The 25,442-nt window shown below is 38.6% G+C and overlaps 1 protein-coding gene across 28 annotated transcripts in view; it reads right to left on the bottom strand.

Moving 5' to 3' along the window:
- The window catches only part of SGIP1 (SH3GL interacting endocytic adaptor 1), a 214,681-nt gene that overhangs the window by 32,853 nt on the left and 156,386 nt on the right, over positions 1 to 25,442 (bottom strand). For 11 of the 28 annotated variants that reach the window (XM_070405306.1, XM_070405309.1, XM_070405307.1 and 8 more), the window contains 4 exons: positions 21,187 to 21,314; positions 20,091 to 20,217; positions 15,546 to 15,611; positions 14,544 to 14,603 (listed from right to left, as the gene is read on the bottom strand). In XM_070405306.1, the coding sequence (XP_070261407.1) occupies positions 14,544 to 14,603; positions 15,546 to 15,611; positions 20,091 to 20,217; positions 21,187 to 21,314 (381 nt within the window). The remainder of the gene's footprint in view (positions 1 to 14,543; positions 14,604 to 15,545; positions 15,612 to 20,090; positions 20,218 to 21,186; positions 21,315 to 25,442) is intronic. The other 17 variants (XM_070405313.1, XM_070405327.1, XM_070405318.1 and 14 more) reach the window with 3 other exon arrangements.

The raw sequence follows: 25,442 nt of genomic DNA, 5'->3' as shown, positions 1-25,442 counted from the left end.
CAGTACAATGATCTCCATTTCACTAGCTCCGTGGTCGGCAAACCACGGCTCGTGAGCCACATGTGGCTCTTTGGCCCCTTGAGTGTGGCTCTTCCACAAAATACCACGTGCGGGCACGCACATACAGTGCGATTGAAACTTCATGGCCCATGCGCAGAAGTCGGTATTTTGTGGAAGAGCCAGTATTTTGTGGAAGAGCCACACTCAAGGGGCCAAAGAGCCGCATGTGGCTTGCGAGCCGCGGTTTGCTCAGCCGCAGTTTGCAGACCACTGCGACTAGCTCAAGGTCACTCTGCTAGTAAGTGGCAATGGTGAAAATCAATCCTAAGTCTCCTGACTTTAACAAAAACAGTAGTAGCAACCACAAAAACTTCTGTAGTTTTCACTGTATACCAAGAATTATTCAGGGAACTTTAGTTATATTATCTCTTAATCCTGGTAATATGCCTACACGGCTAAATTATCATTATTATCCTTGCTTTACAGATGAGCAAACAGGTTTCACATCATTCAGTAGCCTTGCCCCATAGCCACTCAGTTAGTAAGCAGCTAAGGACAGAATTGGGATGGAAATTCTAAACAGGAATGCCTGACTCTGGATCCCACGCTCTAGCCTGCTCTGTTTTAGGAGCACAGAGTCAGAACAAAATTTTGTTAGGCATCTGATAGCGCATTTGTAGTAGCCCGGAAGGACGAGTTGCTGCCATCAGGTTGTGGAATTCTGACAAAATAGCAACTCCAGGGTCCTGGAAAGCAATTTCATGTACCCTTAGGGGTTCTGAGAAATGGAGAAAGACACACAGAGTCACCAGTGTGTGAGGATTATTTTCTGAAAGGCAGTTTTCTGTGACTCTCATCACCAAGCAAAATTACACACATACCACACACCTTAAGGTAAAAAAAAAAATCTCATAATAGTATGAAATATTTAAAAGATAAGGTCCTTGATTTGTGGAATATGGAGTATAGACTGTGTATATACAATACTAAAGGAAAAAAGGGAATGGAGAGAAATTTTAAAAGAGAAAGATACACCTCCCTCCACAAAAGGAGCCCCACTGGTGTGACTCAGTGGTTGAGTGTTGACCCAGAAACCAAGAGGTCACTGGTTCAATTCCCAGTGAAGGCACATGCCTGGGTTGCAGACTTGATCCCCAGTAGGGGGCATGCAGGAAGCAGCCAATCAATATTTCTCTCTCATTGATGTTTCCATCTCTCTCCCCCTCTCCCTCTCCCTCTCCCTTCCTCTATCTGTAAAACAAAACAAAACAAAACAATAAAAACATATTTTAAAAAAGAATGAGTTTTTTTTAAATAAAAGGAGAAAAGGAAGCAAAATACTCAGGTATAGAAATTGAGTAAAAGTACAAATAAGTGAATGTTTACGTCCTGAGTTTAACAAAGATGCCTCATCTCACAACCTTGCTGGTCACTGCATGAAAGTGAAGCATGTAGTCAAGGTGGGCAAATGACCTTTACATCCAGAAATGAGGGTGGCGGAGATGGAACAAACACATGTAAGCAACAAAGTCTCAGAACGCATAAAAGAAGAGAGAAGAAATTTCAGGAATTGTATGAAGCAGCAGAGTGGAAATTAGGTGTTTTTTTTTTAAAGCAGTTCATGTTAGTTGGAATAAAAATAAATTATATTCAATTCTATAAGTTAGAGTACATTCTGTATAATTTAGTGACAAAGACATAATATTGAGTTTAATTTGAATCCTGACTTTATCACTTACTGTGTGACCTTGAGCAAATTACTTAACCTCTCTGAAGTTTAGATTCACCATTTTGTAAAATAGAGATAGTATCTTCTACAGATGTGAAGATTAAATATGATATAGGATATCCTTGTTATCTAAGAATAGTCATTATAAAAAAGTTATCCCAAAACAAATGTATTTAAATGGTTCCTATAATTTCAAAGGATATAGTGATAAAAGGCTTGGTTGGGACTCTAAATTCTCATAAGCTGTATTTGTGTGAAAAATTTTTATTAACACATGAACAAATAATTAATGGATTCTTATAATGAACAAAAATGATTTGTGTTGATATTTTGGGGAAGGGTATATTTTTCTGATAAAAAATTGTATTATAGCTCTACACATCAATCTAGGTTCAAATTTGGCTTTAAATCATGATCAAGTGAGCCATTATTGCAGGGTTAATTGAGAGTTTTATAAATTTTCCTAAGGGCCTCTCAATTTCCTGATTTTCTTTTGAAGTGGCTATGATGGAAGTGTCCTTTTTCCTTCTTATTCGGGCATTAATAGTTTTATTAATTGTCAATTGACAATGACTTTACACCATCACTTTCACTGAATTCATGGAGTTTGCTTTCTAAATATTTACAGATCAAAAAACAAGATCTGAAAGAAGATAGTTATTTGCCCAAATTTTCACAGACAGTAAGTGGTGGAGTCAGGATTCAAATACAGGTCCACTTAACTTACAAGGAGCCACATAGGTTTCATCTTGACCCACAATGGCATTGAGTGAGTTACACCTGTTACATGTTTTTTGGTGTGCAAGGCATTCACATTCATGAAAAGGAGGATGGCACACTTAAGAAAGTCAGTTATCATAAAGTAGAATAAAGGCTATTGAATTTCTGGGTATGGAATAGAGTTATTTTCAGTTTTCTTCTTCCTAAGTCCCTGCTTACCTGTTCTGGAGATATATCTATATCTAATCTATATCTATATCTATATCTATATCTATATCTATATCTATATTTCATGTGTATATATTTCTTTTAAAAAATATTCTTATTGATTTCAGAGAGGGAGGAAGAGGGAGAGAGAGAAACATCAATGATGAGAGAGAATCATTGATCATTGCCTCCTGCACACCCCCTACTGGGGGTAGAGCGCACAATCCCAGCCTGTGTGCCATGACTGGAAATCGAATCCTGACCTCCTGGTTTATGGGTTGATGCTCAACCACTGATCCACATCAGCTGGGCTGCATATATTTCTTATTTTTCAAATTCCACTCTGTCTAGAAACATATTCAGCTGACATTTTTGTCATGTTTTATAGAGAATTTTCTTCAAACTGCACTAATTAACATTCTAAAATAATGTATGACTCAGAAAATGGAAAAATTATACTTTGTTTTCATCCTCAACATCACATCAAACATCATCAACACTAGCACTATTGTTAAAAATAGACATAAGGGAGAAGACAAAGCCATAATGCAATGTCTTCAGTATGAGAACTCACACAACCAAATCCTAGACAGTCCCGTATAGATAGCACTGAGAATGTATTCGATCAGACGTTTGAAGCTGAGCCAGGTAGAACATGACTCAAAGAGTATAAATGATATCAACTGCTGATTTATGTAGAGCACTTATTTGTAATGACCATTGTGCTAAATACTTTACATGTGTTATGTCTTCTATTCTCAAAACATCTCTTCGGGGTACAAACTATTATTATGTATACTAGTATGTTACCAGTGAGGAAATTGAAACCTAGTGAAATTAAACCGTTTGCTCAAGGTAACTTGCTCTATAGTAAGTGATGTGTTGGGAATGAAAACCAAATCTAACTTCAATTGCATTAGTAAACCCTACCCTGTATTATTGTTTGCCCATTCACCTTAGTACACTTTGTTCCAAGGTACAGCTAGATGCACGGCAGGTATTCTCAGTGCAGCAGTATCACCCCAAAGGAGGTGAAAAGTGGTTCTTGGGGGAGGGGGAGTGGAAAAAAAGAGAAGTGATTCTTGGGGAAAAGAAATCTTACTTTTTTACATATAAAGCATGCAGATATACATGCAGTACATAACCAGATGTACAGAACATCTGTGATATTAAAATCCTACTGGGGAGCAATTATGGAAAAAGAAAGGTCTAAAAAGGCTCCCTGAGGAAGGGAGGGAGGATACAGAAAAAAAAAGTTTGAGAATCACTGGTCCGTAGTTTAAAAGGGCCATGGATGCTCATGACCTTGTACACCTCATCTCTTTTGGAAAAAGTCTAAGGCACTGGGTTTACTGAAGAATAATTGTTTATTTTAAAAACTATTTATTCAAGTTTCCACCGAGTGAATAACTGTGGTGCCATAGTTATGGGTGATATAATCAAGATATGGGGAGAATATCTAGTAAGGGCCTTACATAGGAACAGAGTACAGGAAAGGGAGGCGGGAGAGCTTGGCCAATCCAGAGCTGTTCTCCCATGGACAACGTGGGTGGTCCCTGAACTGGGGCAGGAAAGAGGGAAATCTAGTCAGGGGATATGATCAGAGAAGCTGGGGTAAGCCTGGTTTAGGCTTTGAACCAAACAGGAGCAAGGCCAGAATACAACAGCCTATAGGGGACAGTGACATGAGCACCAAGAGAAAATCTAAGTAGTCTGTTTAAGGAATGGGAAGAATTAGAAGTTTTGAAATAGCCATCCAAGCATGTTGGGCAGGAGGAGTATGCTTTTCTGTGAAAAGCCTGGTGTGTACTTTCAGAAAGGTGGTGGCTATGTAACCAAAGAAATGCAACAGGTACAGAGAATGTTTTACCTTTTCAGATTAGAAAATATCTGAAAAAAATACTTCATGCTTGTGAGAATATAATGAAGTAGGCATGGTGATATAGTGATGGCAGTTAAAATTGGTATAATCTTTCTAGAAAACTGCTTTGGCAATGGGTAGCATGAACTTTTAAAAGTTTCATAATTTTAGCCCCAAATTCCAATTTTAAGAATCTATTCTAAGAAAATATCTTAAGGCCAAAGAATTATGTGCAAGATGTTCACTGCATGTGGGGCAACTTGAAGCAATTTATATATCTAACAACTGAAGTGAAATGAATCATGATTCATGACAGAATGAAATGTGATGCAGATATTTAAAAGTTCCCAGTAATTAACAATGGAGCTAAAAATAATCACATATCACATCTTCCCTATTAGATTGGAAAAGGTGAAAAAAAAACTTATAAAATAACTCCGTGTTGATTAGGGCATAGAAAAATTGTTAATCATAATCCTGGTATGAACTTTGTGTAGGAAACATTTGGTAGAATGTAGTAATATTTAAACTGCATCTCCTTTAACATAGCAATTCCATTTTTAACAATATTTCTTTCGGATAAATTCAGACACAGCTAGAGGATATGTACCTTTGACATAAGAGCAAAAAAATAAAGGATAAAAACCCAAATATCCATTAATAAAAGATAAGTACATTCATAAAATATGATACTATGGGACCATTAACATGATTATATAATGCATATGTATATGTATACATTATATAGATGCATATGTATATGTGCACACATGTATACACAAATGTAGTAAATTTAAATAGCTACTATTGACAGTTACGAGCAGATTATATATTCTATTTACATAAAATTGTACATAACCTATTTCCTGTATTATAAGAAACATACTTTTGAGAACATTTGAACATTTCTGAACATTTCTATAGATACTTATGGCGTACAATGGGTTGAGATGCATCTTGTAATCAATGTCAAAAGAAAGTTGGCAGCTGTTAACAGAGCAGATTCCACTGTTGGCTCTGCCTGTACTCATGGGAGTGTAACCATGGGTAGCGTAATCAGCTCATCTCATGGTCTCCTCAGTTGAGTTGAAGTACTTGAATTGATAGCCTGTCATGTGATTGAATTTCAATTTACATTTGGACCCCTATTTCCCTTCAAAAGTGTCTTTTAAGATTCCATCTGATGCAGTAATAGAGTATTATGTACAAGTGAGTAAAGAAGTTATTTGTACATAGAAGAAAAACTGTCACATGCAACATGAGGCAGAAGAAAACGCCACATTGTTTGAAATCTAAACCACAGCATTTTGAAAGATAAGACAAATAGGTTATGAATGAATTATGCATCATAGAAGAACTAGAGTCCCGATGCACAAAATTCATGCAAGAGTAGGCCTTCCTTCCCCTGGCTGCTGGCACTGGCTTCCCTCTGGCACCCGGGACCCGGACTTCCCTCCGGCCACCAGCAGGCACCCGGGACCAGGGCTTCCCTTGCAGCCCTTGCTTCATCTGGTAAGTCGTCCGGAAGGACGTCTGGTCTAGTTAGCATATTATGCTTTTTATTATTATAGATATGTAACTCAGGTGCTAAACTTGTGTCTGTCAAAAACTTCTAAGTGACTTTCAAGATTAAACTATCAGCGTCAAAGAGAATAAAAAGGTCATGATTATGAACATGTGGAATATTACTGTGATATTAACATAACTGCTGATGGCCAGAAGTAATCTAGATGTATCTTTAAGTCTGAATACAGGTTTAGACTCAATTTCTGATGGTTATACTGAAGATAGTGATGTGCATTTTGTCTACTATTGTTGGTGAGAAAAAAATGCTTTTCTACATTTAATCAAGTTTATTTTGCACCTGAGAAGTTGTTACTAAATTGATGGAACATATTCCAATGCATGAGTTCTTGGATTCAAATAAATGCAGTGTGTGTGTGTGTGTGTGTTTTACCAGACATTAAAAATGTTATCTCTACTAATGTCTCAACATTGTGCTTTCAGGGATTTATTTATTTATTTATTTATTTATTTATTTATTTATTTATTTATTTTCCAGGATCCCCCCCCCCCCTTCAGCTTTATTGAGGTATAATTGAGAAATAAAATGTAAGATATTTAAAGTGTGTATGAATGATGATTTGATTTACATAAACATTGTGAAAGGGTTCCTCCCATTTAGTTAAGTAACACATCTAACACCTCACATATTTTTTTTGTGTGAGAACATTTAAGTTCCGTTCTCTTAGCAAATTTCAATTGTACAATATAGTATTGTCAACTATAGTCACCAAGTTTACATTAGCTCCTCAGACCTTATTCATCTTACACTTGAAAGTCTACCCTTTTACCAACCTCTTCCTATTTCCCCACCTCCCCCAGCCACTGGAAGCCATTTTTCTACTCTCCATTTCGATGAGGTTGCTTTTTTTTTAATGACTCCAAATAAGCGATACCATGTAGTATCTGTCTTTCTCCTTCAGGCTAACGTCACTTAGCAAAATGCCCTCACGATCCAGATGGCAAGATTTCCCTCTTTATCTGTGTTTATCTATACTTTCCCATACTGTTTAAATTTTAAAAAGTAATGTGCTTAAGTCAATGGCATAATTAGGACAAAGCAAACTATGGGCTATTTTAAAATATGTCTTAATGGCATGGGGGACATTACCATATGTTAAAAGGATACATAATTCTATGCTGTATGAAAATATAACACACAGTCACATACATATAAAAAATCTTAGAAATGAAATACACCTAAATAATAGCTGTGGTTTTATGGTTAGTAGATGATAGATTATCTCATTTTCTTTAAACTTTTCTGTTTTTCTAAATTGTTTTTATAATGAGCATGCATCCTTTGATATTGTAACAAAACTATTATAACTAGAGATTTCTTCTATACTTCTTGAATGATTCCTATTCTTACAGTTAAAAAGGGGATGCCACAATTTTGAACACTATTGCAAGTATTCCCCTCAGGGCTGAGATTTATGAATGGAGAGGCATAACAATGCTGCCTGTAACCGTCTGACTGCTGAAAACTTGCTATTTGAGCTACCAGTTTCATGAGGAATGGGCTGTGAACAGAGTTGAAAAAAGGCAAAAATCTAACATTAAATACTCATTTCCCTCTTCCTAGACTCACCCTTTCCAGTGATAATTGCAACTCTTGTAAGTCACCAAAACACCCTTGAAAAAATAAACATCAGTCTTGCTCCTTGTGGCACTTCTCCAGAATAACCCTTGGTGGTTTTTCATAGGCGTATTTCAAGCCTGTAAATCAGATCTTGGGGGAACCCATGCTGTAGTTAAGCTGCTTATGAAATTGAGAAACCCTATGGTAGTGGTTCTCAACCTTCTGGCCCTTTAAATACAGTTCCTCATGTTGTGACCCAACCATAAAATTATTTTAGTTGCTACTTCATAACTGTAATGTTGCTACTGTTATGAATCGTAATGTAAATATCTGATATGCAGGATGGTCTTAGGCGACCCCTGTGAAAGGGTCGTTCGACCGCCAAAGGGGTCGCGACCCACAGGTTGAGAACCGCTGCCCTATGGTAAACAGCACCCCCTATCTGTGTGACTGATAGGAAATCAAGCCCCAAAGCCAGGTATACTATGTCTAGGGGACAGGACAGCAGAGCCAGCAGAGGAGGAAGAAGTCTGTGCAAACCTGTCTGCTGAAAGCCCATGTTCCAGCAGAAATTATTACCACACACATGTTGCAAAATAGTCAAAGACATAAAAGGATTAAAATCTTAAGAGCAATGACTTATCTTTTTTTTTTGCAATGACTTAATACTTTATCTTAAATGCCATGTTTTAATGACCCCAAATCAATCTTTGATCTAATAAATGAAGCGATGATTATAGAATTCTTAGCACATACTAAATATTTATTAATGATAATTACTATTTTAGAAAATGATTATATTTGTATAGTATAGTTTATAAAGGCTTTTACAAGTAACTGACTAAAATATCTTAGGGGTGTATATATATACTAGTGGCCCGGTGCATGAAATTCGTGCACAGGGACTGGGGGTGTGTCCCTCAGCCCGGCTTGCACCCTCTCCAATCTGGGATCCCTCGGACATCCCTCTTGCAATCCGGGACAGCTGGCTCCTAACTGCTCACCTGCCTGCCTGCCTGCCTGATTGCCCCTAACAACTCTGCCTGCTGGCCTGATCAACCCCAACTGCTCCCCCCTTCTGACTGCCCCCACCGCCAGCCTGCTCACCCCCAACTGCCCCCTCCCCCCACTGGCCTGCTCACCCACAACTGCTCCCCCCCCCCCCCCCCCCCCGGACTGCTCACCCACAACTACCCCGCCCTGCCAGCTTGATTGCCCCCAACTGACCTGGCCTGATCACCCAAAACTGCCCCCCCCCACCAGCCTGATTGACCCTAACCGCCTCTGCCTTGGCCCCGCCACCATGGCTTTGTCCGAAAGGACATCCAGAAGGTCTCCCGGTCTAATTAGCATATTGCCCTTTTATTAGTATAGATGGTATTGATTTAATAATTCATTCTACACACATTAAAAGGGCTTAGAAATGGGAAATTCTCCTGAGCCTTGACATCACCTGTTTGAATCATTGCTTCATTCATTATATCAGTTCTCATCTCTGAAGGGGGAAATAAGAGCCAAGAATATAGTGAGATGGACAGCCTCAATCGCTGACAGCTCTTCTTAGAAGACACAATAAAAAGCTATTGTGTGACGATGGTTAACAACCACACAAAGGTAAAACAGTCCCCCCTGGTGATGCTTGGCTCATCATTCTTTTCTCAGGAAGTTTGTCAAATCTGCTGAAATGCCATGATTTATAAGTCCTTTAATAAAACAGTTGGTAACATTTTCTTCTACATCTCCCATCAGCATTAACACAGCATCACCACCACCGCCGCCCCTTCCCCGCCCCCAGGAGTGTATCACATGGCAAATCTTTAGTCTCAACAAGTCAACTTTAATGACAGGCTCTGGTGGAGGCAGAAGGGGGGCTGTACAGCAGGGAGGAGGCATTCTGCTCCCAAATGATTCTCCTGAGCCATAAGCAGCAAAGACAAGACTGCTCAGTGTCTCTGAGGAAGGCAGGGAGGCCGTATCGCAACTCACAGATCAAGTTGCCAGATGTTTTATGTGGAAGAAGACTAGAATGCTAAAATCCAACCTTTTCCAAAGCTGGCAAGACCTAAATGAAACACAGCCATGCTACAAGCAGGGGATGTGTGAAGTTGGACCATAGAGGTCCTAGCTGGTCGTTATTGGGCACTTTGCATGCACTGACCTCAGTACTTAACTATTTCCCCTTGACTACAACCTGTGAAATAGGTGTCGCCAATATTCCAATTTCCAGAGAAGGAAATTGACTATGGTGGCTGCACAGCAAAATGTTAAGGTTTTCCACTAATATTTCATTAATTTCCACAAAGTGATAAGGTTTTTACTAATTCTGCAATTGATACATATCTGATAAGAAAAACAATTAATAAATTCATAAGATAAGACCTTGATAAATATTGCTATGAAGACAGATATTGCTATGACTGTATTCATTTAATCAGCAAGTGTTTATTGAGTGCCTACTATGTGCATGGTAATATGTAAGATATTTTAGCTACACTGGTGAACAAAACAGATATGTTCCTGTCTCCATGGAGCATGGAAGCCAGACATTAAACAAGCAGTTATAATAATGTTTAGATAATGTTATAATTCAGAAAACAGGGTGCTTTGGAGGCACCCAACAGGGATACCTAACCTGTTCTAAAAATTAGGAATAGCTTCTAAAGAAAGAAATACGAGTGACATTTAAACCTATGCTTTGAAAATATTAAAATGTTGCTATGTTAGAGTACTAATATAAATACTTATGTAATGTTAAATGTTAACCTAAGGTATACTGGGTATTATCCTAGGTATTAGCAATAGAGAATCACCAATCAGTTTGTGCTAAGTACACACACACATACACATACACACATATACATACATATAGAGAAAATGATATGGAACATATATGTATAGGAGGAGGGAGGAAAAATGTGTGTGTGTGTGTAGGTGTGTGTGCATGTGCACGCATTGCCTCTGAAATTAGCTTTCTGCCTCTGAATTATAGCCTCAGCACAATGTATCTGCAATCACAGTCCTGGAAAAGCTGGTATTTTCTTCTAAGCTTGATGTCTGCAATTTCCCTATCTGGTACTTAGGGTAGGTAAGAAGTCTAAGAGGCCGAGGGGCCAGACCCACAGAACAGAAGAACTTTCCAGGGAGAGTGCTGCAGGGAAGGGATGGTCCCTGGAAAGAGCAGGGATTCAGTTAAGGAAACAGGTGGGCGATTTTGGCAGAGAGCCCTAGAATGCAGAGAAGGGTGCTGCGAAGAGGTGACATTCCCGAAGGCGTGATGGGAGTAAAAGCAGTAGAGAGAAGCACAGAGCAGCCAGGGGATGAGTGTGGGGGAGGCTGTGTGTGCAGAGGATAGAGATGCTACTCAGACGCAAGGACACTTAAGAATGTATGGTTGTAGGGTTGTTTGTTTTCATTACCAAATACAAGATGATTTTGTAGTGAAATGAGCTAACAGCACTCTTCTGGGAACATCTTGCTGTTAAAATGCTCTAGGAAACTGCTCAAATATCTAACAGTCACATTTTCTACTTGTCATGGAAATATCTTTCCCTTCCTCCCATCTCACAAGAACACTTGACAGCTTCAAAAGGATATACTCTTAGATGAATGAATTTAAAAAGTTATTACTTTTTGAAACCTTGACTTTTTTTATTAACCCAATTTACATAGGTTAAATTTCAGTGAAATTGTTTATAAAAGTGAAACTTTAGAAAAAGCTTTGACACTCTTGTGAGCTAGAACCACTGTCTAATACTTTCCTATCTCTAGTTAAATTCAATTTGAAAGTATGAAGCATCTCACGTTATCTCCAAAGAAACTCACAGCCAATGTTCACTAGATAGCTGGTCAGTCAGTGGCTCAAACCCTTACTAAGTGACCAGGCTGCCTAAATAGCATTAGAAGAACAAAGCAATGAATAAGACATGGTAAAGTTTTGAGCACTATAAACACACTATTTAGATGCCAAAAAATAATACTTTAAAAGAATTAGAAAAAGTGAATTTTTTTTTTTGGCATAGGAATCTTTCTTCCTTTTCTACATTCCCTGAATAGAAAATTAAAGATAACGATAATTAATATTAATAATAAATGTGGGTAAAAGCAGAGTGCCCAAGAACAATATGCAAGAAGTATATTCAATAAAATATGTTGAATGACAGGTTTTTTGGAGTACAAAAATTTGGGCAGGGGCACTATGCTTAAGGCAATTTAACATGTCACCATTTCTATGTCATTTTATCATCATAGCAGAAAATTTTAAAAATTCTTTCAGGTTGCACTAGCTAAAAATATCTGAGACTAATGTACAAAAATGATAAAAACGAACCTTCTCCATTTTTTAAACACAGCTATCCTTGCCCGGCTGGCATGGCTCAGTGGTTAAGCGTCGATCTATGAACCAGGTCATGTTCGATTCCCAGTCAGGGCAGGCTCAATTCCCAGTGTGGGGGCGTGCAGGAGGCAGCCAATCAATGATTCTCTCTCATCATTGATGTTTCTATCTCTCTCTCCCTTGCTCCCTGAAATCAATATTAAAAAAACTAAACATTGTCCTTTAAAAACAAACAAATAGAAAACCCACATAGCTATCCTTGCCCTGGCCGGTGTAACTCGGTTGGAGCATCCTCCCGTACACCGAAAGGTCATGTGTTCAATTCCCGTCAGGGCACATACTCAGGTTGCAGGTTCAATCCCAGTTGGGATGCGTATGGGAGGTAACCGATAGATGTTTCTTTCTCTCCCTCTCATTTCCTCTCTTTCTAAAATCAATAAAAACATATTCTTGGGTGAGGGGTCATCTTTTATTTTTTTTTAAGTTTTCCCTTAAAGTTTATTTTAATGCACTTTCATATTCATAAGCATTTCTTGATAAGGAGGGATGCACATTCATGATATGGATGCTCCTCTAATCCCTTGGGAAGCTTTGTTTATATTTCCCAGACTTGAGCAAAGACACAGTACTAGCGGTTCCAAGTAATTTCTATTAAAACTTCCTTACGTGACTTCTCTTGGCCAAAATTGAGATGCTTATGGAATTTGGATCTTATAATTAGAATGACAATGTTACCAAATTTAGACGTTCAAAAATCTATGAACAAATATATTTTCCTAAAATATAAAAAGATGTGGTTCACATTATGTTACTCCACACACTTATTAATACTTATATTTGATTGATAAAACATATTTTAAAAACAAACCAACAACCAAAAATTGTCTTTAGATCGGTATCTTTAAGGAGAGACTATCTCTCTCTGTTAAAAGAAACCCCAAATAAAACACAAGCAAATGAGCCAATAGATACTCTAAAGCCAAAGTAAACTGCAACATCAAAAAGCCTGCCAAAGTGTTGTTTTGGAACCTTAGACAATTATTGAGGATTGCCAGTGGTGTGCTGTTTAATTTCTTGGTTAAAGCAGGGTACTCTACAGCCTCAGCTGAGGCCAGGCTGAACCAGAGATAGGGCTTTTCCATAGGCAGGTACCTCAGGATCATCAACCTATTCAATCGCAGCTTCTCCTTTTGGGATGTGCTGATCAGTAAAAAGACACTTGGGCACTTTTTAATTCCGTCTGATTCAAAGAGGTAGTATATAAGGCCATAAGTTTATAGACTTTGCATCTTGGTTATTACAAAATTAATGACCTGAGACTATCAAGCTTCTGATGTGCTGTGGACTGCCTAGCCTCCTGTCCTCTACCTGAGCCAGGACAAGAAACCAGGTATTGGGAAAGTTTTAAATCAGACCCTATTTTCTGCTGCTATCCAAACTACTCCAAGCTAAGGACTTCCATCTCTAGCACCATCTTTAAGGAAAATTCACTGTGAGGAGAAAAAAGGCCACACCACACAAACTACTTAAGAATCTATAAGTCATTTCCTTGTTTAAAATTGCATTAAAACACACACTCAAGTTAGGAAAGTTTTTTTGTTGTCATAAAACACAAGTTCAATATTTAGATTTAATTCTAGAGTTGAATATTTTTTGGCTGACTTTTGATCCCTGGATACATTCAGCTATTTAAATGGTAGAAAATAGGGGATTAAGTGATAAATATTTACGTGTAAGATGATCTGTTAATTAAGTTAAATTACTTTCTTTTCTCTCCACCATTAGTTGAAATGGGCCATTTTATCAAGTGTCTGGCCTGTGAAAACGATTTAGAACTTAAACATAAAACAGAAGAATGCTAATCCTTAATACAGAACATAAATTATTCAGCACAGAGGTTACACATCTGACACATTTATGTATATTTTCCTTCATCTCCTAAAATGGCAAGTCCAATGATAGTTGTCCATTTTACTACGGTCATTCCAGTTGCAATTTTCAGAGACAACAGAACTGTTTACAGAAAATACCTCCCCCTTTTTCCTCTTCATTTTTCTGATCTTCTATGCAGCTTCTTGTCATAGGACATACAGTATATACATATTTACATTTTACAATAGTGGATGTTGTATCTGAAATATTAATTATCTAAAACAGAATTAAATGCCAATTCCAACCAAAAATGTCCTTATATTTGTTGCATCGCATTTGCAAGTGTTAGGAAGGAGCCCTGGTTGACAGAGTTAAGTTCCTTGGACAAGAAAGGTGTTTTATTTTGTTTTGTTTTTTCAATTTCACACAGTTAATTAAGTAACCAATATTAACTGCAAATCCGCTTTAATTTTTTTTCAATAAATAAATTGAAGTTCCCCTACAAACCAAATTAATGTAATATTTCTTTAGTAGTTAATATTTTCTAAGTAGCCATAGCATTTTATATAGAGAGTGAGCTCAGGTCTTTTGAAGGGAACTGGGATTTGGAAATGCAGATGGAAAGAAAGGATGAGGGGCGTATAAATTAGAATCTGGTATGCTATGTACTACTTACCTTCAAAAGTCAAATAAAACTTTCCTCTGTCAAACCAAACGAGGGAAGGCTGTTCATTCTCTGTATGGCCAGGAGTTGAAGCGGGATGGGAAAGGTTAAGGAGAGGGAGAGAGAAGGACACAGTATGAGTTACAGAGCAGGTCATTAATCTCACTATGGGGGAGGGCGGAGGCACTGCATGCCATTAGCGTGCAGGGAAAAGGGAAGGCTGGCAATCTATGGGTGTTTTTATTTTTTTCTTTTCTTTTTAGTTCAGGAATCAGAAAGCAAAGCAAAGCTATGGAGGCCTAAAGGGATGGGCATGTGTTGTCGATAGCTTGACATTCGGTGCTTGTACGCATGGAGCGGAAGTCTTCCTGGCCATGCAGGGGAATCAGCATATTTTAACTGCACTAGTTTGGGCAAACTGTCTTTCAGCAATTGCTGTATCCATTTCATCTTCAATGTCATCCCCTTCTATGTTTTAAAAAAGATAAACTTGGAGTTATGGGTCACATAAACTTAGCTTAGGTTTTAAATGACAACAGCATTGCATATCAATTTAATGCTCCTGGAAGATGTCATATATCTTCCATCCCCTTCCCTGGAATCACCTTAGGCATCCAGACACAAAACACCCTTTACCTATGTACCAAAGAGAAAACAAGATTACTAACGGTGCGCTATAATTTTTTTAAATTAAAAAGCAGTCACTGGACATGTAATTCTGAGCAGTTAAATTATTCCTTCCTTTGTAAATTCACAAAGCAATAGCATCTCACCTTTTCCAGACCTGTTCGCTGAGAAACTGTCATGCAACCTGCTGCTTTTTAAAATATGTTCACTTAACAAATTCAATGGCATGAGTTCCACAATGAACAACAAACAGACAGGGTGCATCTGAGAGGCACTGGACACTCATGAGGTGAGTAGCATGTCCATGACGTTTATAGCATTCAGATGGCATAATGGCTTGGATTTTTAACGTCTAGATATCTAGACATCACTTGGCTAGCACCATACCTGCCGGGGTTTCACAGCGCCTTTCAAATGAGGGCAGTTTGTCATAAAAAACATCATCTTCTGACACTACGGACCAAAGAAATATAAAGGGATGGAAAACAAAAACACAAATACAAATCCCAAATGAAATCAAGGTCACACATTACTGACTGAAACACAGGAATGATTTTAATGGAAAAAGAAAACAAAACCTAGGACACTGAGATTATGATTAGGATACAAAAAAGCGATGTGCTTGTTTCATGATGATGCTATGAGAAGAAACTGTAATTTAAAAAATGACAGGTTTTAGCATGTGAATTTGGCTGAACTCAGCTCCATAGGAGAAATCACACCCCCACCTTTTTAGGGAGTTGTTAAAGGTAGTATCATCAATAATTGACTTGTGCAAGTGTATTTCACTCAGACACAATTCTCAAGTGGCCAGACATATGTCCATCAACAGAACCTCGTCACAGCTCAACAAAATTACCCAGCATGCACTTCCCCCCATGGGGAAAGAGAAGCTTTTAACAAGACCATAAAAAAGCAACAGTATAAATCTGAGGGCAGTGAATGAAGCATCCCATTTCACCTTCATCAATATCCAAATTCAATTTGCCTTGTACCTGTCTTCGGTAGTTGTGGACTGTTCATTTTGAACAGCATTACTGTAATTCCATCTTTGGCTATAGTGTGCAATTACGGCCAAATGTCTGTAAATTTGTCTCAACAGTTGCTCTGGACTCCAAGTGTTCCAGATCTTTGCCTATGGTTCCCCATCTCACCAACTAACAAATGCAGGTCAATTAGAGTATTATTCTATCTGATTAAAAAATAATACCCATAGATCTTAAGGATATTATTACAACTTCAATGGAAAATTGAGTAAAATTTGTACAAAGACCAGTAAGGAAGAATCCTTCCGACAATGTAGAGAAGATAAGGAAATGAATGAGGGTAGTAACACTATTCCATAAACAAGGTTTCTTGGGAAATATCCTACGAGCTTGCTTCCTAGACTTAGGGAGTAAGGCAGGGAAACTCTTTCTTTGTCAATTCCTAAGGTCCTAGGATATCATCTGTTAATCAGTTTTTATTACACATGTGGCTTTCTTGGAGGCTAGAACAAGTTAATGCAACTCCTGTAAAGTGTCTAGGAGAGGAACAGGACAAATGAAACTGGCACTGAGGAGCACACTCCATAGTCACTAGAGAAAATAGGAAGCAAAAACAGTGACATCGCAGTAACTGAATGTAAAAACAGTGCCTTTCATACCCAGGAGTGGGAAATGAAGGAGGATATTCCTTTCTTTTGAAGAACTGATTTCCTTTTTACAATCTTGTTAAAATGAGGAGCCTCCAATAGCCATTTGTTCTTTGAGCTGAAGTTACAAAATAATATTTCATAAGGGTTGATTAGCATGCTGATGCTTTTTTTTATGGTGGTTGTAGACATTGAGGACTTAGAATAAAACATCCTAAAAAAATCAGAGAACTCAAAAAAGGAGTCATTGGATAACCCTGTGCTTGGTTTAAATAAGGGCAACACTCAAATGAAATACTAAAGAAAACATTTCCTTAAGGACTAACCATGGAGATAGCCTCAACTTCATTTAGGATGGGGAAGCCAGTACTGGAAACAAGCTTTTCCAAAACAATAGCAGAAGAAAAAAGAAAAAGGCTAAAATTAGAGGTGGGAATTTTTAATTGCGATCAAGAATATCCACCTCCAAATGCCTATTTTTCTTTTTGTGCAGGATAACTGGCATTAAAATAGGTATTTTTAAACGAAATCCAATTCAGAAGTGGCCTCCACTTTGGAGAGACAAAGGCTTGGAGGAAATATTGTAAGTTTTAGATGCTATAATTAACACCCCAGTACTGCATACGAAGTTCTACATCCACACCTAAGGAAACATCAGCATGCTTCCTTGTTGCCCATAAGTGATTACTTCTCTTTCATTCCAGATTCCTGGGATATTAAAGAGGCAGATACAAATGCATAATTAACAGTGAAGGAATATAATGAACAGTACATTTAACAGTGAAGAGAAATTATCTTTACTCTGGTTTTTTTGCACTGGGGTCTGAAATGAAGATTCTGCCAGCATCTAAAAACAGTGACTATCATCCACAGAAATAAAAATGGATATTTACAATTAGAGATAATTCCCTGTTTATTTCTACCGCAAATATCTAGGAGTTTATTTCTTATAATAGAATAACTTTATATATTTTCTATATTCCCACAATATTAGATTTCTCCCAAAATCATAGAGTGAAAGTCCTGTGATATTTTTCTGAGTACAAAAAGAGTTTACTGTATTGTCAGGTGTGACATCAGATTTACTGCTTTATAATATCGGATAGGGGCATGTTCTTATATGAACTGTCATGTAGGAAGATTAAACCTGCTCCTAAAATTTTATTCCTTAAATTACATTAAACTTTGATTAATGGTTCTCAGCACACTTGCCCCAATCTGGGCTCAAGTGTGACAGGAAATGTCAAAAACTATTGTGGTGGTGGGAGAGACTTCGGGACTTTGCTGCTATAATATCTCCCTGGGCCATTTGGCTTCATTAGGTTGACATTCCAAGACAGTCAGGAATAGCCAGTCCTTTGGTTCTGAACAGCCAAAGCATATCCTCTCCAAAAAGAGAGAATCACCAAGACACAAGAAGCTACTGGGTGGCCAGTCATTTGACCATGTATTTACTTCAATAAGAAGTGGCTGTCAGATGACCCACAGCAGCAGGAAATAAAGAACAGGAGAGTGAGGAATGTAGTGGGAAGATGAAAATGAAATGACAAACAATAAAACCAAGCAGATTAACTCAGAGTGCTCCTCGGCAATGAAGCAATGTGACTATCCTCTCAGGTGGCTTTTTTATGACCCCCTCTGTGGTTCACCTTGAAAGAGTGCATACTAGACATGTTCAGAACTAAAGTCACTGGCCAGAATTTGAGATTTTGGCAGCAGGGAGTATCAAAACACATTGTAGAAAGCACAGACACAGTTCAAATCTCCTGAGTGTGCAATTTTATCTGAATCTCAGTGAGTTGAAAGAACACGTTAGACAGTCATCTGAGGTCACTTGAGGTTTGTTTTCTGAGTGACAGCTTATTTTCACTTTCCTCTTTGATCAACCAGGAACATCACATGGAGTGGGAGGGACAAATGATCTTGAGAAAGACAAGCAAACAACAAAAAACTAGAGCAGGAGTGGGGAAAATGGCTGTAACAGTCAAGAGTACAATGAGAGTTCAAAAATAAGGTTGGGCTGTTATAGAAAAAAACAAACAAACCAAAAGTTAGAAAGAAATGAACTAATAGGCATATAAAAATAGGAAGCCCCAATGTGCCCCAATTAATGACGCAGATAAAGAATACAGTTGGCTGTATATACCCATAATGGTAAATATCTGCCTTGTTACTGCACCAAATGAAATTGGACAGCTGGCTATATTTTCACCAAATTTGAAGGGTTCTTTTGGACTGGTCTATATAGAGCATGTGATATAGTTGAACTTCTCTTTGGGGCCCCTAAGAGGCACACCTTAACTTATTCCATTGGAAAAGTAGGGAGGTTTTCCAGAAGAGCTTCAGGCTTTGATCAAGCTACTACTCAACGGGCAACTTTGTAGCGGGCTCTTGGTAAGTAGCAGGGATTTATTTAGCTTTGGTTAATGATTCTCCCAAGCAATGCAGAGTGGTCAGCTGGCTTATAATAATGGGAGGCTTGGAGGGGAGTTCTGACAATAAAGGAAGACAATGGGAAAACATGGAATGGGAAAGCCCCAGGTAAGAGACACCATGCGAACAGAAGATGCAGCAGGAGCCTACAGACGATGGTGAAGACCTGGAGAGGGAGACCAGCCTTGGGAAAAGGGAAGACGCTCCAGGCAATGTGAGGCATTTAAACCTGGGAAAACCATCCAGCTGAGCAGCCATTCTCAACTCTTCACTTTCATCACAACATAAGGAAAGAGACTCAAAGGCATTCACTAAAAATGCCAGCAATGATTTATTTCTCAGGGAACATTGACCACGTATCACTGAAAAGCACTAGAAAAACATGTCAAAAACTTTGCTTAAGTTCCACAATGCCAATGTGTATACCATCTGTCAACATAAGAACCAAAACTGATGTAGAAATGAAAGCTTCAAGAAAATGAAAGTTCTAAATTTTGTGATTTCTGAGGTGGTGCACAGTTGGAATTTAAATTAACATTCCCCCCTCAAAGGAGATAATTTAGATCATAAGAAATAATACCTAAATGACAGGACCTTATGAGACGATTTCTTCCTTTCTTTTATGAATAGTTCTGTATGGAATAGCATAAGATAACTCCTGCATAACACAGGTGTTAATGTTCTTTTATTTATATGCCTAGTTGAAGCACTTTGCCTCCTTTGCTGGGAAGGTAAAGAGTCAGATGATAGTAGCAAAACACACAGCAAAACAATTTTGACCAGAAACATAGGCCTCAGGGTTTCCAGGTCATAAATATAGCCAGTCAAAACCACCAATGGATTAAAAGAGAGGAGATAACGTTTACCAACTGTGGGAGTGGTGGCTGCACTCAGGGAATTGGTGGACGATATTGAAGAAGTGCTTTCAGCCCGCGCTAGGGGTGCTATTGGAGGAGGGCTGGAGGAATGGATGGGAGGGCTAAAAGGTCTGGGCTGCAGAGAGAAGAAAAGAGATGGAAAATTAGATAAATAGGTCGTAGTACTTCCCTTCCATATTTTTCATGACTCCCAGTCCCAGCTATAACAACCCAGGTTTTTAAAAGTACGAGAGACACCATTTTTACACTGAAATTGATTATATCAACACTGGAGCTTGTAGATGGAGCTAGAGGAACCATAAACCACAAAGTGCTACACTCAATAGGTAAGTGAGACTTAGAGAAGCTGAGACTTGTGATGTGGTCAGTGGTGTTTCAGGACTGTGAACTCACGTGCTCTCAGGGACTAAGCAGGTAATATAATCTGAGAGCTTAAACACATGGAAAGACATTTGAATACAAAATGCTGTAGTGTGCTAGCTAAGCCAAATATTATGAACATCACCAGTTTATGGCTCCTGTGCATGGATTCCAAAGCAATTCACCTCCACTAGAAGTCTCTTTATTGTTCACACAGAATCTGTTCCATCCCTTAGCCTAAAACACAATGTAAGAAACTTCTAGAATAAACTCATTGGGACACCCCTGCTTTATAGCTACATAGGGTGCCTATCACCAATTAACTTCTCTACAGTCTAGAGACAGAAATTAGGACTTTCCCTCTCTTGGGGTCTTTGAAAAGCAAACATATATGGTGAAAAGAAACACCTCCCTTTCTAAAGATTTAGCACAATTGAGCACGACTGTCTTGATCTGCATCGAACCCACTGTAGCAAAACTGAGGGCCTAGCGTTCCTTTTCTTCCCATTGTAGACCCTGCCTTGAAGATGGTAGAGTTTGAGGAGGGTTGAGATGTACACCCATCCTGCAGCGACTTCCTTTCAGATGCCACCTGTCAGGGCCATTTGTACAAGTGACCTGAGGCTTGGACTCGAAGCGGAGATGGCCTGTGGGAAGGTTTTTCACTCCTGTTTGTCACGCTCACCATGAGTTTCTGAGCAAACCAGGGCAGAAGGGAACATACCACATCTCCGACTCCAGGTTTTCCTGGAGGTAGCTTTGGCCGAGATGGAGGCCGGGGAGGAGGTGGTGGTGGGGTGGTGCTGCTGCAAGGGACCAAGGGAGTGGCTGGCCGAGCAGGGGACGATGCACCTGAAAAACAAGCTGGTGTTAAAAGGGGATGGAAACAGGTGGCCAAAGTGCTGTCATCACTTAATCTCTCCTTCCCCATTCCCACAGTGCAATGCCAGTCCCAGACACTTTTTTTTCCACTTCAGCCATTACTATATTCAACACTGTAGCAGGTGTTTTTTTTTTTTAAAATACAGAAAAAAAAATCACTCAGTTGAACTGTGGTTGATGTCAGAAGCTGAAGCTCATTGCCTTTTGTTGTCATGTGACACCCAGTGAAAGGTAAATCTTTTACTTAGTGACAGAAAATACGTATTTTAAGACTCTTTTGGATCGGTGGAGGGTAGCTTTCATTTTGACCACATACCCACCAAAAGTATGATAAATTCTGTTGCTTTTTGCGTATTCGGCATTTAGTTATGTCCTAGATGCAAATGAAAGTTAGAACTTGAAGGAAAATGAATGATTTTTCCACATTATTTAAACATGTGTAAGAGAATTACCCTGTTACAATGCTTCAAGATATGAGTGCTAACTTTAGAAATGTAAGCAAACACTCGTTGGTAAGCAAAGGAAAAAATGTAGGAAGGTACACTAGCTGTTGCATGAGAATTTTGTGTTTAGAAGCTTGACAGAAACACATTGAATTGAAAGGATTTTCTGTTTTGAAGGAGGCTGCTTAGGAATCTGGTCCACATAGAGTTTGTCCACGATGATTTTTGGGATGATTTTTAAAAGAGCCTCTTGGATTTACTTTTCTGGCTGTCAATGACAAACATGTGAAACACAGACGACACACAGAGGCGGGCATGCACACCAATCAGCACACCAGCAGGGTCTCGGACTCAGGGGTCTGCCTCTCATCACACATGTGTCTGGGATTAGTGGGTAAACTGCTTGGCTAAAACCCTTAAGAAAGTCAAACCAATATTCCAAATAGTTCTTGTTCAAAAATGTCGCAACTACTCCAGATGTCTTGTCACTTTGGTTAGAAGTACAGGTGTCAAATCATTACAAGAAAATTCTAAGAAATCCTGCCCCTGGAAAATACCCATCCCCCTCCCCACCTCCCTCCAATAAGCCACAAAACTTTGCTCCCTGGAGAATCCCAGACCAGCATCTCCCTCTCCAGATTTTCAGATTCTCAAAGAAGTTGAGCAACAAACTCATCCTCTCAGCATCTGCTCTCATCTTAGGAGAGTCCCTGGGGGTTGACTTTGCTCCTCTTGTTTAAACGACCTGAAATCTTGAGCATGTTGTGTTTCTCTGTGCTGTTTATTCTAAGTAGAATTTCAGTAGTGGGAAATCCTACTAATAATTTTGATATCCCCATCCCTACACCCACCTCCTCTCTATCACTACCACCTTTTTACTATATTCTTACTTTTTATTTTATTGGGCCAGAGTCTATGTTAGCCATTATCTTATTTTTGTTTCCACAGTAAGCGTTAGAGGAAGGTCTTCTTACTGTTTCAATGGAAAGTAAAGCTCAGAGATATTCAGTAACTTGCTGAAGCTCACACAGCTCACATAATCTATTTAACTCCAAAACTCAAGCTCAAATGCAATGTCTTGTAGCTTTAGGTGAACTGTGGAGTTCAACATCTTGCATAAATTAGCCTGGTCCTATTTTTGCATGGGCAGCTTGCACATACATCTCTCAATATGAATATTAATAGTCTTTTTGCTAATCTTCTCTTGAACAACAAAAAAAGGGTTATGTTTTGACAAGTCTCACTACAAGGTTTTCTTTCAAGTTAATAGATTTACGCCCAGGATGGTTGCAGAAAACAGAAGTGACAGCAAAGAGATGGGAAATGAGCTTTTAAACAGCTGGCTTTGTCAGGAAGTCCCCTGGGGCTTTTGGGGAGTTCTATTTTGCTGGAAAACCATGTACAGGAATGGCTCAAAATGTCTATTCATGGGTCTACTTCCAAGAAATAATGTTCTGAATCAATCTCAGAAAAGGTCAGCTACTTGCCCTTTTCCTACATGTTCCAGAAGGGAAATTTTAAAGACTACTTTCAATAATGCTTGGGAAAATGTAAAGGGATTATCATCAAGGCATATAGAATACTGAAAAAACTGGATGAAAAGACAGATTATCCGAGTTGGCCCTGCCTGTCTCTTATCAACCAGGGAATCTTGACCTCTCTGAATCTCAGCTTCCTGTTTTAAAAAAATGAGACATGCTTCTCCCTTATAAGGTAGTTCCGACAATCAAAATGGAAAATGCTCATGAAAGTGTTTGCTAAACTATAAAATGCTATGAAAATGGAAGGCAATAGATGATGATGATGGTAAAGATGTGTCTTTCGATAAAGACAGAACTAAAAGCAAGGAAAGAAGAGGCTATTAACTGTTTTTCTTTATGGACACTTTATTTAACTCACTTCTATTCCCTCACTGGATTGACTTAATTAGTTTGTTATGAAGCTGGAGGACACTGAGGGAGTGTTTAAGAACCCAACCCTATTTGACAGAACCCTGAAGATCAGGAGAGGATATTCAGGGCCTGAGGAGGTATTTCACAACTAAACTAAGGCTTCCCATGCCTTTGTGAGATTACACGATTGTTAGTATTATAAGAGCTAGAGGCTATCATTTATACATGTCTATCATTCTTGGATCTTCAATTATACTTTCATTTCCCCTTCAAGCAGTGTTTATTCCCAAGAACCATGCTGGAAAATAATAAGACAACATCTCCAGTTAAGGCTTAACTTTAAAAAAATTACATGTATATTATCTGAGTTTTGTGAGTTCAAAAATGTTGGCAACCTTGACATATTCTCAACCCATTTGCTGCTCTCAACCTGAAGTTTCATCATAGTTTCTCTGGTAACCCCTGAAAACAACACAATTATAGCTTCAACTTTCATCTCTGTGTGTGTGTCTAGGTGGGTGGGTGAGTGAGGGTGGCAGTGGGAGCACCGGGGAAGACATGGTAAATGGAATCCAAAAGACCTAGGGTCAGATCCTGGCTCTGCTACTTATTAGCTTTGTGACTATGGCCAAGTTCCATTTTTGAGCTTCCGTTTCCTTTCTCTAAAATGAGGTGAATTCACCACAATGCTGTGGGAAGAATCAAGTAAAATAAAGTACATGCATTTCAAAACATGTAAAAAACTAAACAGCCTTTTCCAATTGTGTTTCTTAGAACACAATTCCATCATGTATTTGAAGAAAGTATTAAATGTGTGTGGGAATGGTTACAAACTATGTTTCTTTTTCAGTGACCAGCACATTGTAAGTCCTAAAAACAGCCCTGTCCCATGGAGCTTTCTGCAATGATGGAAAATGTTCTAGAATGAGTGCTGTCCGATTAGATAGACACTAGTCACATGTGCCCATTGAGCACTTGAATTGTGCCTACTTCATCTAAAGAACTATTTTTGATTTTAATTAATTATAATTAAGATTAAAATAGCCACATGTGGCTAGTGGCTTCCATATGGAACACTGCTGCTCTAAAAAGACTTGTAATTAGGAAATATATTTGATTAATTCAAACCCAGGTACTCCAAACTCATTTGCTTATGGATGTGTATGTGTATGTATCTGTGTCTAACATCTTTTAATATTGCTTCAGTATCCCAAGTTGGAGAACGTTGCACAGAAGAACATTTTATCTTTACTAACACCTCTCTTTCCCTGGCCTCCACATTTGCTGCAGGCCAATGAGACTCTTTCTCCTCCCCATTCCCTGGCACACAACCACACAGAAGAGAGAGCCTTTGCCAAGAATCAGAGTTTGCATTCCAGTAAAGCCATGTTCAGGCCAAGCTAGGTATTTTTAACTTTTGCCACAAGGAAATTAAACGTCTTGAAGTAAATCCTTAACTTCCAACTGTTTTTCAACAGCAGGTAACTCTTTTGATTTTCAAAGCTGTCTTGTGAGAATTGCCTAAAATTGGTGGGTGACAGTTACCTTGCTTTGGATGAGATTTTCTTAAAGTGAGCATAATGGTATTAAATGAAACAAAGCAAGACCTAAGTGTTATAAAGAACAGGGAGTCAAAAGCATCGCTACTTTTTAAAACATGAGGCCATATCCTGTTGTTGTAATCCTAAATTCACATTTCTGCCAGTCTGTGTATATTCCATCAATAAAACCTTAAGCAGCAAATAAACTGGGACTTAATTAAA

Source organism: Myotis yumanensis, unplaced genomic scaffold, assembly GCF_028538775.1.
Source record: "Myotis yumanensis isolate MYYU_CA2020_CCGP unplaced genomic scaffold, mMyoYum1.0.hap1 SCAF_2, whole genome shotgun sequence".
Classification (NCBI taxonomy): Eukaryota; Metazoa; Chordata; class Mammalia; order Chiroptera; family Vespertilionidae; genus Myotis; species Myotis yumanensis.
This window is presented reverse-complemented; position numbering and strand designations above follow the sequence as displayed.